Here is a 15,175-nt window from a genome sequence, read left to right on the forward strand (position 1 = left end):
GTAGCCATGGAGTCAAAGGCAGTGTGCTGTGAAACCATGGCTATGTCAGATCGACAACTGGCACAGCTCAAAGATAGTTCACTTGTGCACTGTTGGTCTGTGTCAAGTCTAGAGGAACAACGCAATCGTTAGAAGGGTATGAGGGGCTGACCCTGTTTTGCTGTCAGTGGTATAAAACACTTCCATGTTGTTGCGTTTCAGAGAAACCTCGAGACTCTAGAATGTTTTTCTTTGTGATTCTTGTGTTGCTGTCCTGCACTGAGGCTGAAGGTAGGAAAAAAATGTTTAGATATTAGCACACATATAGTAGAAGTATATTGCAACCGCTTCCTTAATTCAACAGGGACAGAACTAACAAAGATGGAAAGTGCAAATGTTTTCTTTTATAGTAGTGTTCACTACAAAAGATATCTGTTATTTTATTGCAGCGGATGAAAGACTTGATTAATGTCTCAAAGTACATCACAGTTTAATCGGAGCTGTGTCTTTGACAGGCAGAATAAGGTTTGACAAGTTAGTCCATCTAAAATAGTCACTTCCTCTTTCTCGCAGTGACTCGGTTTGTGTGCTAGAAGGTTTCCTGGTTCTGAGAGAAAATAAAACCAGCACAACCAAAGCTTTCAATACAGAACTTTAGAAGCATTGAACACTGCAGTTCCAGGATGATTTCAGACACAGATGAGGAGTAACTGCTGCCATCTTTTCATACTTTGACCATTCAACACCACATGAGAAAAACTGTAAAATCTTACCCTGCTATGAAAGCTATTAGAGCTGCCTAATAATTTATTGTAAAACAACTAATTGTCCAATAATTTCCAATGATAATAAAAAAACAATATAAATATAATAAATCAAACAACGTGTGAATACATGATTTTTATGTCTTTATAGGGTCTGAGAACATGTTTGTACTTAATAGAACTTACATGTGGACATAAAGAAACCTGTTGTAGTAGACAAAAATAAACTTAATTTACTACCACTAACAATGTTGGTAACTATTATTATAAAGATGCAATCATGTTTGACACATGTGAAGGACAGTCTGAGTTATTTAGACAAAATTAGTCTTTGCTTTTAACCTAAAAAAAAAGATTAACAGGAAATACTGTGTAATGTTCAAGCAGACAGTTAGGGTCTGAAATACTAAGAGTAAGGATTTCAAATGTTTTATAACTTTATCTCAGTCTTCATTTCATTTTTCATTGTTGACTCCTTCATGGCCGATTTGTGGTTTGGTTCTTTGACGTGGTCTGGGAGCAGACCCATTCTGTAAGGTTTGGGGTTGTAGCTTCCCTATTTCTGTCATGGAGGGAAGCAGAGATAGTTTAATGAATTTGGGCAACTCTAGATATTAGAGGTGCACCATCCAAAGTTGTGTGGAAGTCATAACTTCTAATAGGAACTGATTTTCACGAGAAGGTTTATCTGTGAAGTCCACATTTTATTGTTGGAAATTATCTCAACAAACAGTAACTGAAGGACGATGTGGGGCAAGTTACACACAAATCTATATTAAGTTTAGAGATGTCTGATTGGTGTAAGGGTTTTTATTACAGCTGAATAACAATTAAAGATATTTGCACTGATAAATGTGTTTATTTATCAACATATAAACAGATTATATAAAAATGTTGACAAAACAATAATAAAAATACTAAAAAAAAATACTGTATTTAATTTGAGAGACTTCCAGTTGCATGTTAATAAGATGATTCTGATATCAGGTTTGTTGTTTTTCTTTTCTTTTAGGGCTCCGACATGTGTTTCTCCTCCGTGGAAAGGACTTACACCTGGATATAAAGAAATCTGTTGTACTAGACAAAAAAACTGATTTGTTCTGGAAAGTTAATGAAACTAACTATATAGCTAAATGTGGTTTTAATAATGATCCAGTTGTGTTTGACAAATATGAAGGAAGGGCTGAGCTCTTCAGGCAAAATTATGGGTTGTTATTAAAGAATGTGCAACACAGTGACAGTGGAGATTATACTGCATTCATGGTTAGCTATGAAGTCCAAAAGGTAGCTGAATACAAGGTCATAGTCCAAGGTAGGTTTCTGTTTTCATTATCTTTTTGAAATGGTGATACAACATAGACCTGTTTTAAATCTCTTTATGCCTGTTACTCTTCAGATGCAGTTTCTCCAGTTGACCTGACAGTGGACTCTGTGTCTGGCAGTTCAGAGTCCTGTAACCTCACTGTGACCTGCAGCACAGTGGATTCTCAAATCAGCAGCATTTTCACATGTGATGCCCAAAACTGCTCTCTGGTAGAGAAAGGAAGCTTTAAAGCCCAAACCTATTCTTCCAATCTCACTGTCAATTTGCAGCAAGACTTAATCGTCTGTAATCACAGCAACCAAGTGAGCGTGGAACAGACTAAGAAGGACATTAAACGTTATTGCAAGGAAAAACCAGGTAAGATTCAAAGACATCACATTCATTTGTACATTCTGCAAAATCATGTCTTGACCCTTTGTTGGGGCAGTTGTAACCAATCAGCTGTCCTATAATGAGCACATCCACTCAGAAGTTACCAGAAATTTTCAAGCTTGTGTCTGCTTCTATTGATCTGGAACACAATTTCAGTTAAAATCTCAAAACCTGTGTTAAATACCTTTAGTAGTAGTTGACTGCTTGAAGAATAATTCTGGTTAACAATAGTTGGCATGAGAAGTATTCCATATGTATATCACCAAATTTGACAGTTATTATCTTTCTTTTGATGAGAAAATCTAAAATATTCTGAATACTAGAGTGTAAGGTCGATGGCAAAAACTTGCATTGTGGTGGCCCACCAGAGGGGTCACACCCAGGTGAGGGGTTTTGCTGGGTTTTGCGCGCAATGTGTTCAGTTCATGTTTGGTGGTCAATAAAGTTGGAGGAAAAGGCTAAACCTCCTGTGTTGTCTGACCCTTCACTCCACAGCATTAGATTTTTAAGGATGACAACAAAAGCTGCCCATCACAATCTCTAATGCTTTTATTTGTGCCTATTTATTAAATAAATAAGTCATTTGTAACTATAGCAACCAGGTCACAATTAAATTAGATCAATCTAAATTGGTTCTGTACATTACCACAATGAATTTAAATGAAACAACTCAGATGTAGTTGAAGTGCAGACTTTAAGCTTTAATTCAGCTGGTTGAACAAAAAGACTGTATAAAATGTGAGGAACGAAAATTCTTTAGCTCCTTACAATGAATTCATTTCAGGAGCTCAAGATTAATTGGAAAAGTTGAATAACTGAAAATAAATTGTTAATTTCTAATACTTTGCTGGAAATGACACCCTGAAGTCTTGAACTCATGGACATCATCAGATTTTGGGTTTTCTCCTTTTTTATGCTCTGCCAGGTCTTTACTACAGAGGCTTTCAGTTGCTGTTTGTTTGTGGGCCCGTCTTCTCTTTATTGCTGAGTTCATCAGTGCTTTCTTTCTTTCTCAGGATGTACGAAATTGTAGATTTTGCCACTCCTAATCTTAAAGCCGTTTCTCAAATGGGATTTTTCTGTTTTTGCAGCTTAAGGATGTTGTTTCACCTGCATGGAGAGCTCCTTTGACTGCATGTTGTCTTGTTGACAGCAAAATGTTCCAAACACAAGCACCACACCTTAGATCAGCTCCAGGCCTTTTATCTGCTTAATTGATAAAAACATACAAAGGAATTGCTCACACCTGCCCATGAAATGACCTTCGAGTCAATTGTCCAATTACGTTTGGCCCCTTTAAAAAGACTGTGGGACACATTAAGTTCCATGTCCATTATATAACTGTAATTAGAATATGTTTCAATAAAGTGTCCAAATATATATGGACCTAACTGTATATAAACCTCAGTCCTCCCTCAATCCCTAAATCTAATTTAGTCAGATAATCACAATAGTCACTTGCTTTTTCCTCTGGAATGCTGAATACAGTTGGGATACATTCAGAAATAAATTAACTGTATTTCTGAAATGTAAAAGATTTCTTGAGTCAGATAAAAGAAACTGTACTTTGAATTTACTTAGTGTGTTTCATTATTTCTGCTCATGTCTGCAGGTATCTCCATCTGTGTGGTGAAGACATTCGTGTTCTCTGTTGGTCTGATCATCATGGTGATTGCTGTGATCAGTGTCCACATTATGGAGAAGATTAAGAAGCAAAAATAAAGAAGAGGCTTTCCACTTACACATATAACTTATATGGTTTTAGAAAATGTTGAGGTTATAGATACCAGTGGTAGATAACTACACAGGTTAACACATTTTGGGTGTTTGCAAACATTAAAAATTCTCAAATATCACACAAGGAATCTGTATCACTTTGTAAATAAAATGCTTGTTGCTCATGTTAATAATATTACAGAAGATTTCATCTTGAAAACAAAACTTTTGGTGGTCTGACCCCTGAACTGAAGAAATTGTCAAATTAGATGATATAGGTTAAAAATTTCCATTTTACTTACTTTATAACTTAGCTTCCTAATGTGGCAACACAAGGGTAATTAAAACTGAGAGTTAGATAAAACTGTGAACAGTTTGGTTCATCTTTAGTTATATGGTTCTATCCAGCATATTCTATCTTGATATGCTGTCTTATCACAGGTTAATTTTTCAAAAAATATTAGCAATGATTTATGCAAAGAAAGGGCTACGTACAACTCTTTATTTCTATTAATGTCTTACTTCATTCCTACCTGATTGACATGTTTAGGAATTATGAGTGATTGGCTCACTGTAGTGGTAAAAGTTGCTACCAATCAAATTATGATATGGTAAAGTTAAAACAAAACACAACTGACTGTTTTATATTATATCTAATATATATTATGTAATTATCCTTATAATTACAAAATGTTTTAAGTAAGATTTATGTTTTGTAATTTAAATCTGACATCACAAAAGTATTTTGGAGGTTGAATAATGTATTTTGTAACTGCAGTACACATAATACTAATTTTGAACAATTTTGTCCAGGTTCCTTGCCACCAGGGACTCCTTCAGGACCATCGTGTTCAGTTACAGAGTCGGGGTGTCCACGGTGAGCCAGATCATCCCCCAGGTAGCGACGGCCATCTGGGACTGTCTAGTGGACGACTTCATGGCTGTGCCTTCACCTGGAGACTCAAAGAGAAAGTATATACAGTGGTCCCTCATTTATTGCAGCAGGGTTTCTCAGAATAACTAGCCCCTCGCCACACACTTTATACACTTTATTTTTTAATTTTTTTTTTTTAAACACACACATGAAGATTAGTCACAGTTCTCACAAGTTGATTCTCACAGTGCAAACCTTTGTAGATTTCAAAACGTAAAAGTATCATTATGCTGTTTTTTCTTCGTCTGCCTGCCACATTTGTGCGCCTTTTCCCCTCCAGGAGTCACTCCATAAGCCAATGAGATTATCACATGACATTTTTGAACAGGGATATTTCTTTTTAACTGTTTTCAATTTAACGTAATATTTAAGTGTTTCTTAGTTTTAGACTAGTTGGTTAGTCTATTTCAATGTTTTAAACCATATCCCAGGGTTTTTACTTCACCATTTATGGAGTTTTAAGAAGCAAATAAAAGACAGAGCTTAATTCTGTAAAGATTAGATGAAAAATACTCAAAGGATAAATTCAATTGGTTTATTATTTTATTACACAAGTTGAAAAAAGTAAAACAAGTAACTACAGAAACAACAAAAGAAAATTTAAACAATCAAATAAGTAAATGAAGGGGGGGGAAGGGAGGAGGAGAGAAAACCCCAACAATCCCCTCTGAGCAAGCACTAGGCGACAGTGGGGAGGAAAAACTGCCTTTTAACGGGCAGAAACCTCCAGCAGAACCAGGCTCAGGAGGGGGCAGTCAACTGCTGGGACTGGTTGGGGGGTGAGGGTGAAAAAAAGAAAAAAGATTAAGAAGGTAGGGAATAGGTGTTAGGAGAGAAAGGGAGAGGGGGGACAGGAGAGGTGACAATTAAGATGGCTCACAGGTGGAGGAAGACGAGGCTAAATCATCTGAATAACCAGCAGAAGCCTCTTTTCTTCGTTTCCAGGTATTTTTCCATGAGCGCTTTTTTCTCCAGGATAAGGGTTCTCAACTGATCGTTTGTTTCTGCATTTTGCTTCTCGAGTTGCTTGCATCTTTGCTCCATTTCTTTTAATCCTGCTTGTTCTTTTCTAGGCTTTTCTTTCGGGTCTTTGTATGTTGCCTTCTCCATTCGATTTGCCTTGCGCATGTCTGTATTTCTCTCTTGTTTTTTGTTGTACATCTCTTCTTTCAGGTCAATTTTTCTCTTGAATTCTTCATGCATACGCAGCAGGTGTTCCCATTTTTTCTCTTGTTGTTGCTTTTGTGCCTCCATTTCAGTTATTTGGCTCCTCAAGTCAATGACCCTCAACAACATCACATTCATGAGCTCTGAGTGTTTTTTCCTTATTCCATCGATCGTACACTGCATCTCTGAACATTGCTTTTCCAGTATTTCCTTTTCTCTTTCCAGTTCAGGTGTTTTGTCCTTCATTTCATTACAAAATTCTCGTAGTTCTAGATTCCTTTTCTCAAAGTCCTGGAGAATACGTTTTTCCTCTTCCTGTTGCTTTTTTTCTTCAAGAAGCTCTTTATTTTTGCACTCTGTTTCATCAAACCTGACTTTCAGATCTACGTACATTTCCCTCATGGCTTTGAGTTTGTGCTCCATTGGTGTTTCTTTTTCTCTTTCCAGTTCAGGTGTTTTGTCCTTCATTTCGTTACAAAATTCTTGCAGTTTTAGATTCCTTCTCTCAAACTTCCGGAGAATACGTTTTTCTTCTTCCTGTTGCTTTTTTTCTTCAAGAAGCTCTTTATTTTTGCACTCTGTTTCATCAAACCTCACTGTCAGATCTACGTACATTTCCCTCATGGCTTTGACTATGTGCTGCATTTGTATTTCCTTTTCTCTTTCCAGTTCAGATTTTTTGTCCTTCATTTCATTACAAAATTCTCGCAGTTCTAGATTCCTTCTCTCTAAGTCCTGGAGAATACGTTTTTCTTCTTCCTGTTGGCGGATTTTTTCAATTGTTTTCTCAGCTTCATTGAGCTTTCCTTGAAGCACCTGATTCTTTTGCTCCATGTTTTGGAGATCCCATTGTATCTCCTCAATAGTAGCTTTCTTTCCTTGAAGCTGGGCAGATGTTTCTTTTAATTCAGCACTCTGTCCCAACGAAAGAAAACGGGAGAAAAACTTCTTTCGTCCTTGACCAAACTTCATTCCCCAGCCCTCATTTATCATTTTTATATCAGGCTGGCGTTGCTGTTTTCCTTCCAGGTCTTTATTTCGTGCTTCCAATTGTCTGCACTTCTCCTCTAGTTGAAGCTTCTCTTCTTCAATTTGTTTAACTTTGTAATGGAGGTCAGAGTTTTCCTTCTGACTTTCCTGTAATGCCCTTTGGACTGATAAGACAGCATCCATGGTCATTTCTCCTGGAGAGATTGGCTGGCCAGACCACGAAGGAGAGGCAGCATTATCTTTTTTTCTTTGTCTGCGTTTTCGTGGACGCATATTGGAGCCTGTGCACAGTGACTCTGAAAAGGCTTAGAAATATTTCCAAATGTATCTGTTGTCGAACGTTTGAAGGCTGCGAACAAACTGCTTTAGAATTGCTGCTGTTCCCTATTTATGGACTTCAGAACTTCAAAAGTGATGATGTCACAAGCACATCTTTAATGTGCTTGTGACATCATCACTCCGTAAACCAATCAGATCAATCAGATTGTCACATGACAGAATGGGGATGTTTGTTTTTTTGGGGGGTTTTTTTTAGGTTTAATTAGAGAGTCATCAGTACTCAGCTGACAGGGCTGGTTGCTATAGTAACTCCTGTGAGTGGCAGGAGGGGATGGGACGCACACACACCACAGTTGGGGTCAGACACAGAGAAAGGCAAACAGGAACTAGAAAGTGCATTTTCTGAAGAAACTGCAGTGTGAATGCTTGAATCTGAATGTATGCACTGAAATGAATTAATTGCTGAATTTAAGTTAAAAATGTTGAACGAGATGAAAAATACAGAAATTTTCACCTGAAAACCAAAGTGCTGAAGTGCTAAAAGCTGACATTCACAGAGAGGAAGTTTGAAAATAGCTGAAAATGTTTTAAATGTAAATTAGAAAAACCTAAGAAATGAGCAAATAAAATTTAGTAAGAAAACATCTGAAAAAATATTAAAAGTTAATATTCTTTGAATCACTGACTAAAATGTGATCCCTCCGCTTGGATCCACACAGTTTAAAAAATTTAAAAGTCTGAGCTTTGAAAGACACGGTGTTGGAAAGAGAACAACGATGGCGACGTTTTGAGGGTAAAATGATGGCTGTAACACTGTGGACACAGCAGCAGTTGAAAGAGAAGTGTTTAAGATGAATCTTGGCAGAGTGAGAGAGAGCTCGTTAAGCAGGCAGGTGTGAGCCTGGTTGCTATAGTGACTGCACCCAGTGGCTCCATACACACGACACAGACATGCACCTCACTTTTGCTCCTTAAAATGAACAGAAAAGTCAGGCCGAAACAAATCGTTCCCAAATGAAAAGTAAAAGTCGTATTGACGAAATTCTTTCACCGTGAGCGACAGCAGCTTCTAGTCTACTGAATTCTCAGTTTTCATGCCTGTGGAGTTTATTATATGGACGTGGTGACAGTGGAAAGACACCATGCTCTTCTGATTTTCAAACCAACCTTCTGAGCGATTTTAACATTAGAGTCTATGGAAGAGTTGGAGGGAGGAGGCTGTGCATTGGTGACATTTATGAAAGAACCATAACACCTAGTACAATAGTAAACACATTGGATGAAAGAGGACAGCGATGGCTACGTTTTGAGGGTAAAATCATACCTGTAGAGCAAACGCTGCGGACACAGCAGCAGTTTTAAAAAAGATTTTAAGATTAATTTTTTTGCTCCTCTCACTCTAGCAGTTGAGCTGTCTCACTCTAGCCCCAACATTCCGTCCCATACACACCCATTATAAACTCTGAAACGGGTGAAAAAACATCATGAAACTTAAACTGGAACTGAAGAAAAAGTATAATAGATATTGAAAAGATAAATACAAGTTGAATAGTTGAATGTCTTGTCTTCGTTTTAAAGTTTGAATGGTGGCTCTATGACAATGTATGTGGAAGTAGATACAGTTTAAAGAGGAGGAAGTTGAATGAGAATTTGAAGGGTCTCCCCATTGAAATACATGGGAAATTTTTGTTGAAAAAAGTTGAATAATTTTAAAAATATAAATGTTAAAAATGAGAAAAGTAGAAGCAGTCATGTCCAAAAGAAGAGGAATCTAACGGTGTTTGAATGGTTTTTCTAAGTTGAACGGTTTTGAAGGAGTTAGATGCCAAAAAACAAATGCTTCCCAAGAGAAAACTGTGAGTGGCAGGAACTTCCAGACTACAACATATTAAATTTCCATGCCTGTAGAGTGTATTATACTGATGTGGTGACAGTGTAAAGACACCCTTCGATGTTAAATTTGAGCTGAAAATTGAGAGCAGTTTTAGAATGGTTATCTATGGGGGACAGAGAGGGAGGAGGCTGCGCTTTGATGGCATTTGTGAGAAAACCGTAAATCTGATCTCAATGAGGAAGCCACTGGATGAAAGTCTCTGTCAGAACATGGTATGAAATGTTTAGGTGTAAACTAGCGAGCTAACTTCCTGTTAACTTCTAACTCTGTTAAATTTAATAAATTCTGTTTTCATGGATGTTAAACTTAATTGTAACACCTGATAAATCAGCAACGCAGGTGATTTAATTAAAGATGAAAGAATTTAGACCGTTTTTAACTCTTAGTGTTCGTTTGACTTTGGGACCTGATATGAACGGAGTTTTGGACCCAGATTACTCCGTGAAGCTCCTCACTACGGCAGCCGTAATGCTCTGACAATCCATCAAGCAGTGCGGATTACCAACGTTGTACTAAAACATTTTTTAACAGATTTCTGCACGCAGAAATCGGTTCGAGGTCAGTAAGCACAACCAGAATTCATACATACGGCACACTCTCGATTTTGGAGAAAATTAAAGGATTTTTTGTGTGGAAATACGTTATACAGAGGAAAAGAATATATATCGTGATATATATCGTTACTGCACATGCTTCAAATTATATCGCGATATGGATTTTAGGCCATATCGCCCAGCCCTACTCAAAAGGTCTCATCAAGTTCCGATTTAATTCGATTTACGCTATGTTATCAGTGTTTGCATTGATAGCATGGCTGTGGTGTCATATCAGTGTATGCTCTCGGTGTTTGCTGATATCAAACTGTGGTATGAGGACCACTGTGGGTTAATCTTTGTAGTGATACTCACTCCTTTTTTTTTTTCTTTAGACCTAGTTTAATTCTGGTATAGTTGAATATTTGTATATAATCCCTGCAGCTGTCAGACTCTATAACAGGGGTCACCAGCCTTTCTTAAAACTGAGAGTTAGATAAAACTGTGAACAGTTTGGTTCATCTTTAGTTATATGGTTCTATCCAGCATATTCTATCTTGATATGCTGTCTTATCACAGGTTAATTTTTCAAAAATATTAGCAATGATTTATGCAAAGAAAGGGCTACGTACAACTCTTTATTTCTATTAATGTCTTACTTCATTCCTACCTGATTGACATGTTTAGGAATTATGAGTGATTGGCTCACTGTAGTGGTAAAAGTTGCTACCAATCAAATTATGATATGGTAAAGTTAAAACAAAACACAACTGACTGTTTTATATTATATCTAATATATATTATGTAATTATCCTTATAATTACAAAATGTTTTAAGTAAGATTTATGTTTTGTAATTTAAATCTGACATCACAAAAGTATTTTGGAGGTTGAATAATGTATTTTGTAACTGCAGTACACATAATACTAATTTTGAACAATTTTGTCCAGGTTCCTTGCCACCAGGGACTCCTTCAGGACCATCGTGTTCAGTTACAGAGTCGGGGTGTCCACGGTGAGCCAGATCATCCCCCAGGTAGCGACGGCCATCTGGGACTGTCTAGTGGACGACTTCATGGCTGTGCCTTCACCTGGAGACTCAAAGAGAAAGTATATACAGTGGTCCCTCATTTATTGCAGCAGGGTTTCTCAGAATAACTAGCCCCTCGCCACACACTTTATACACTTTATTTTTTAATTTTTTTTTTTTAAACACACACATGAAGATTAGTCACAGTTCTCACAAGTTGATTCTCACAGTGCAAACCTTTGTAGATTTCAAAACGTAAAAGTATCATTATGCTGTTTTTTCTTCGTCTGCCTGCCACATTTGTGCGCCTTTTCCCCTCCAGGAGTCACTCCATAAGCCAATGAGATTATCACATGACATTTTTGAACAGGGATATTTCTTTTTAACTGTTTTCAATTTAACGTAATATTTAAGTGTTTCTTAGTTTTAGACTAGTTGGTTAGTCTATTTCAATGTTTTAAACCATATCCCAGGGTTTTTACTTCACCATTTATGGAGTTTTAAGAAGCAAATAAAAGACAGAGCTTAATTCTGTAAAGATTAGATGAAAAATACTCAAAGGATAAATTCAATTGGTTTATTATTTTATTACACAAGTTGAAAAAAGTAAAACAAGTAACTACAGAAACAACAAAAGAAAATTTAAACAATCAAATAAGTAAATGAAGGGGGGGGGAAGGGAGGAGGAGAGAAAACCCCAACAATCCCCTCTGAGCAAGCACTAGGCGACAGTGGGGAGGAAAAACTGCCTTTTAACGGGCAGAAACCTCCAGCAGAACCAGGCTCAGGAGGGGGCAGTCAACTGCTGGGACTGGTTGGGGGGTGAGGGTGAAAAAAAGAAAAAAGATTAAGAAGGTAGGGAATAGGTGTTAGGAGAGAAAGGGAGAGGGGGGACAGGAGAGGTGACAATTAAGATGGCTCACAGGTGGAGGAAGACGAGGCTAAATCATCTGAATAACCAGCAGAAGCCTCTTTTCTTCGTTTCCAGGTATTTTTCCATGAGCGCTTTTTTCTCCAGGATAAGGGTTCTCAACTGATCGTTTGTTTCTGCATTTTGCTTCTCGAGTTGCTTGCATCTTTGCTCCATTTCTTTTAATCCTGCTTGTTCTTTTCTAGGCTTTTCTTTCGGGTCTTTGTATGTTGCCTTCTCCATTCGATTTGCCTTGTGCATGTCTGTATTTCTCTCTTGTTTTTTGTTGTACATCTCTTCTTTCAGGTCAATTTTTCTCTTGAATTCTTCATGCATACGCAGCAGGTGTTCCCATTTTTTCTCTTGTTGTTGCTTTTGTGCCTCCATTTCAGTTATTTGGCTCCTCAAGTCAATGACCCTCAACAACATCACATTCATGAGCTCTGAGTGTTTTTTCCTTATTCCATCGATCGTACACTGCATCTCTGAACATTGCTTTTCCAGTATTTCCTTTTCTCTTTCCAGTTCAGGTGTTTTGTCCTTCATTTCATTACAAAATTCTCGTAGTTCTAGATTCCTTTTCTCAAAGTCCTGGAGAATACGTTTTTCCTCTTCCTGTTGCTTTTTTTCTTCAAGAAGCTCTTTATTTTTGCACTCTGTTTCATCAAACCTGACTTTCAGATCTACGTACATTTCCCTCATGGCTTTGAGTTTGTGCTCCATTGGTGTTTCTTTTTCTCTTTCCAGTTCAGGTGTTTTGTCCTTCATTTCATTACAAAATTCTTGCAGTTTTAGATTCCTTCTCTCAAACTTCCGGAGAATACGTTTTTCTTCTTCCTGTTGCTTTTTTTCTTCAAGAAGCTCTTTATTTTTGCACTCTGTTTCATCAAACCTCACTGTCAGATCTACGTACATTTCCCTCATGGCTTTGAGTTTGTGCTGCATTTGTATTTCCTTTTCTCTTTCCAGTTCAGATTTTTTGTCCTTCATTTCATTACAAAGTTCTCGCAGTTCTAGATTCCTTCTCTCTAAGTCCTGGAGAATACGTTTTTCTTCTTCCTGTTGGCGGATTTTTTCAATTGTTTTCTCAGCTTCATTGAGTTTTCCTTGAAGCACCTGATTCTTTTGCTCCATGTTTTGGAGATCCCATTGTATCTCCTCAATAGTAGCTTTCTTTCCTTGAAGCTGGGCAGATGTTTCTTTTAATTCAGCACTCTGTCCCGACGAAAGAAAACGGGAGAAAAACTTCTTTCGTCCTTGACCAAACTTCATTCCCCAGCCCTCATTTATCATTTTTATATCAGGCTGGCGTTGCTGTTTTCCTTCCAGGTCTTTATTTCGTGCTTCCAATTGTCTGCACTTCTCCTCTAGTTGAAGCTTCTCTTCTTCAATTTGTTTAACTTTGTAATGGAGGTCAGAGTTTTCCTTCTGACTTTCCTGTAATGCCCTTTGGACTGATAAGACAGCATCCATGGTCATTTCTCCTGGAGAGATTGGCTGGCCAGACCACGAAGGAGAGGCAGCATTATCTTTTTTTCTTTGTCTGCGTTTTCGTGGACGCATATTGGAGCCTGTGCACAGTGACTCTGAAAAGGCTTAGAAATATTTCCAAATGTATCTGTTGTCGAACGTTTGAAGGCTGCGAACAAACTGCTTTAGAATTGCTGCTGTTCCCTATTTATGGACTTCAGAACTTCAAAAGTGATGATGTCACAAGCACATCTTTAAAGATGTGCTTGTGACATCATCACTCCGTAAGCCAATCAGATCAATCAGATTGTCACATGACAGAATGGGGATGTTTGTTTTTTTTGGGGGTTTTTTTTTAGGTTTAATTAGAGAGTCATCAGTACTCAGCTGACAGGGCTGGTTGCTATAGTAACTCCTGTGAGTGGCAGGAGGGGATGGAACGCACACACACCACAGTTGGGGTCAGACACAGAGAAAGGCAAACAGGAATTAGGCTCTGAAACAAATGCTTCCCAAGAGAAAACTGTGAGTGGCAGGAACTTCCAGACTACAACATATTAAATTTCCATGCCTGTAGAGTGTATTATACTGATGTGGTGACAGTGTAAAGACACCCTTCGATGTTAAATTTGAGCTGAAAATTGAGAGCAGTTTTAGAATGGTTATCTATGGGGGACAGAGAGGGAGGAGGCTGCGCTTTGATGGCATTTGTGAGAAAACCGTAAATCTGATCTCAATGAGGAAGCCACTGGATGAAAGTCTCTGTCAGAACATGGTATGAAATGTTTAGGTGTAAACTAGCGAGCTAACTTCCTGTTAACTTCTAACTCTGTTAAATTTAATAAATTCTGTTTTCATGGATGTTAAACTTAATTGTAACACCTGATAAATCAGCAACGCAGGTGATTTAATTAAAGATGAAAGAATTTAGACCGTTTTTAACTCTTAGTGTTCGTTTGACTTTGGGACCTGATATGAACGGAGTTTTGGACCCAGATTACTCCGTGAAGCTCCTCACTACGGCAGCCGTAATGCTCTGACAATCCATCAAGCAGTGCGGATTACCAACGTTGTACTAAAACATTTTTTAACAGATTTCTGCACGCAGAAATCGGTTCGAGGTCAGTAAGCACAACCAGAATTCATACATACGGCACACTCTCGATTTTGGAGAAAATTAAAGGATTTTTTGTGTGGAAATACGTTATACAGAGGAAAAGAATATATATCGTGATATATATCGTTACTGCACATGCTTCAAATTATATCGCGATATGGATTTTAGGCCATATCGCCCAGCCCTACTCAAAAGGTCTCATCAAGTTCCGATTTAATTCGATTTACGCTATGTTATCAGTGTTTGCATTGATAGCATGGCTGTGGTGTCATATCAGTGTATGCTCTCGGTGTTTGCTGATATCAAACTGTGGTATGAGGACCACTGTGGGTTAATCTTTGTAGTGATACTCACTCCTTTTTTTTTTCTTTAGACCTAGTTTAATTCTGGTATAGTTGAATATTTGTATATAATCCCTGCAGCTGTCAGACTCTATAACAGGGGTCACCAGCCTTTCTTAAAACTGAGAGTTAGATAAAACTGTGAACAGTTTGGTTCATCTTTAGTTATATGGTTCTATCCAGCATATTCTATCTTGATATGCTGTCTTATCACAGGTTAATTTTTCAAAAATATTAGCAATGATTTATGCAAAGAAAGGGCTACGTACAACTCTTTATTTCTATTAATGTCTTACTTCATTCCTACCTGATTGACATGTTTAGGAATTATGAGTGATTGGCTCACTGTAGTGGTA

The 15,175-nt window shown here is 37.6% G+C and overlaps 1 protein-coding gene across 1 annotated transcript; it reads left to right on the forward strand.

The window, feature by feature from the left end:
* Positions 1-1,941: 1,941 nt before the first annotated feature.
* On the forward strand, positions 1,942-4,161 carry LOC146647694 (uncharacterized). The gene is made up of 3 exons (XM_085389991.1): positions 1,942-2,055; positions 2,140-2,424; positions 4,052-4,161. The coding sequence occupies exons 1-3, from the start codon at positions 2,004-2,006 to the stop codon at positions 4,159-4,161; spliced, it is 447 nt and encodes a 148-aa protein (XP_085246117.1). The 5' UTR covers positions 1,942-2,003.
* The last annotated feature ends 11,014 nt before the right edge of the window (positions 4,162-15,175 follow it).

Source organism: Rhamphochromis longiceps, linkage group LG18 (genome assembly GCF_057381845.1).
Source record: "Rhamphochromis longiceps isolate RC_006_pf linkage group LG18, R_longiceps_female_GT1.1, whole genome shotgun sequence".
NCBI lineage: Eukaryota > Metazoa > Chordata > Actinopteri > Cichliformes > Cichlidae > Rhamphochromis > Rhamphochromis longiceps.

What these genes read in the sequence shown, in the direction of transcription:
- LOC146647694 (XM_085389991.1), top strand. Translation starts at nt 2,004, where the DNA reads ATGGTTAGCTATGAAGTCCAAAAGGTAGCTGAATACAAGGTCATAGTC. An exon ending in ATACAAGGTCATAGTCCAAG is followed by an intron (nt 2,056 to 2,139) that starts GTAGGTTTCTGT and finishes GTTACTCTTCAG; the next exon opens with ATGCAGTTTCTCCAGTTGAC. An exon ending in TTATTGCAAGGAAAAACCAG is followed by an intron (nt 2,425 to 4,051) that starts GTAAGATTCAAA and finishes TCATGTCTGCAG; the next exon opens with GTATCTCCATCTGTGTGGTG.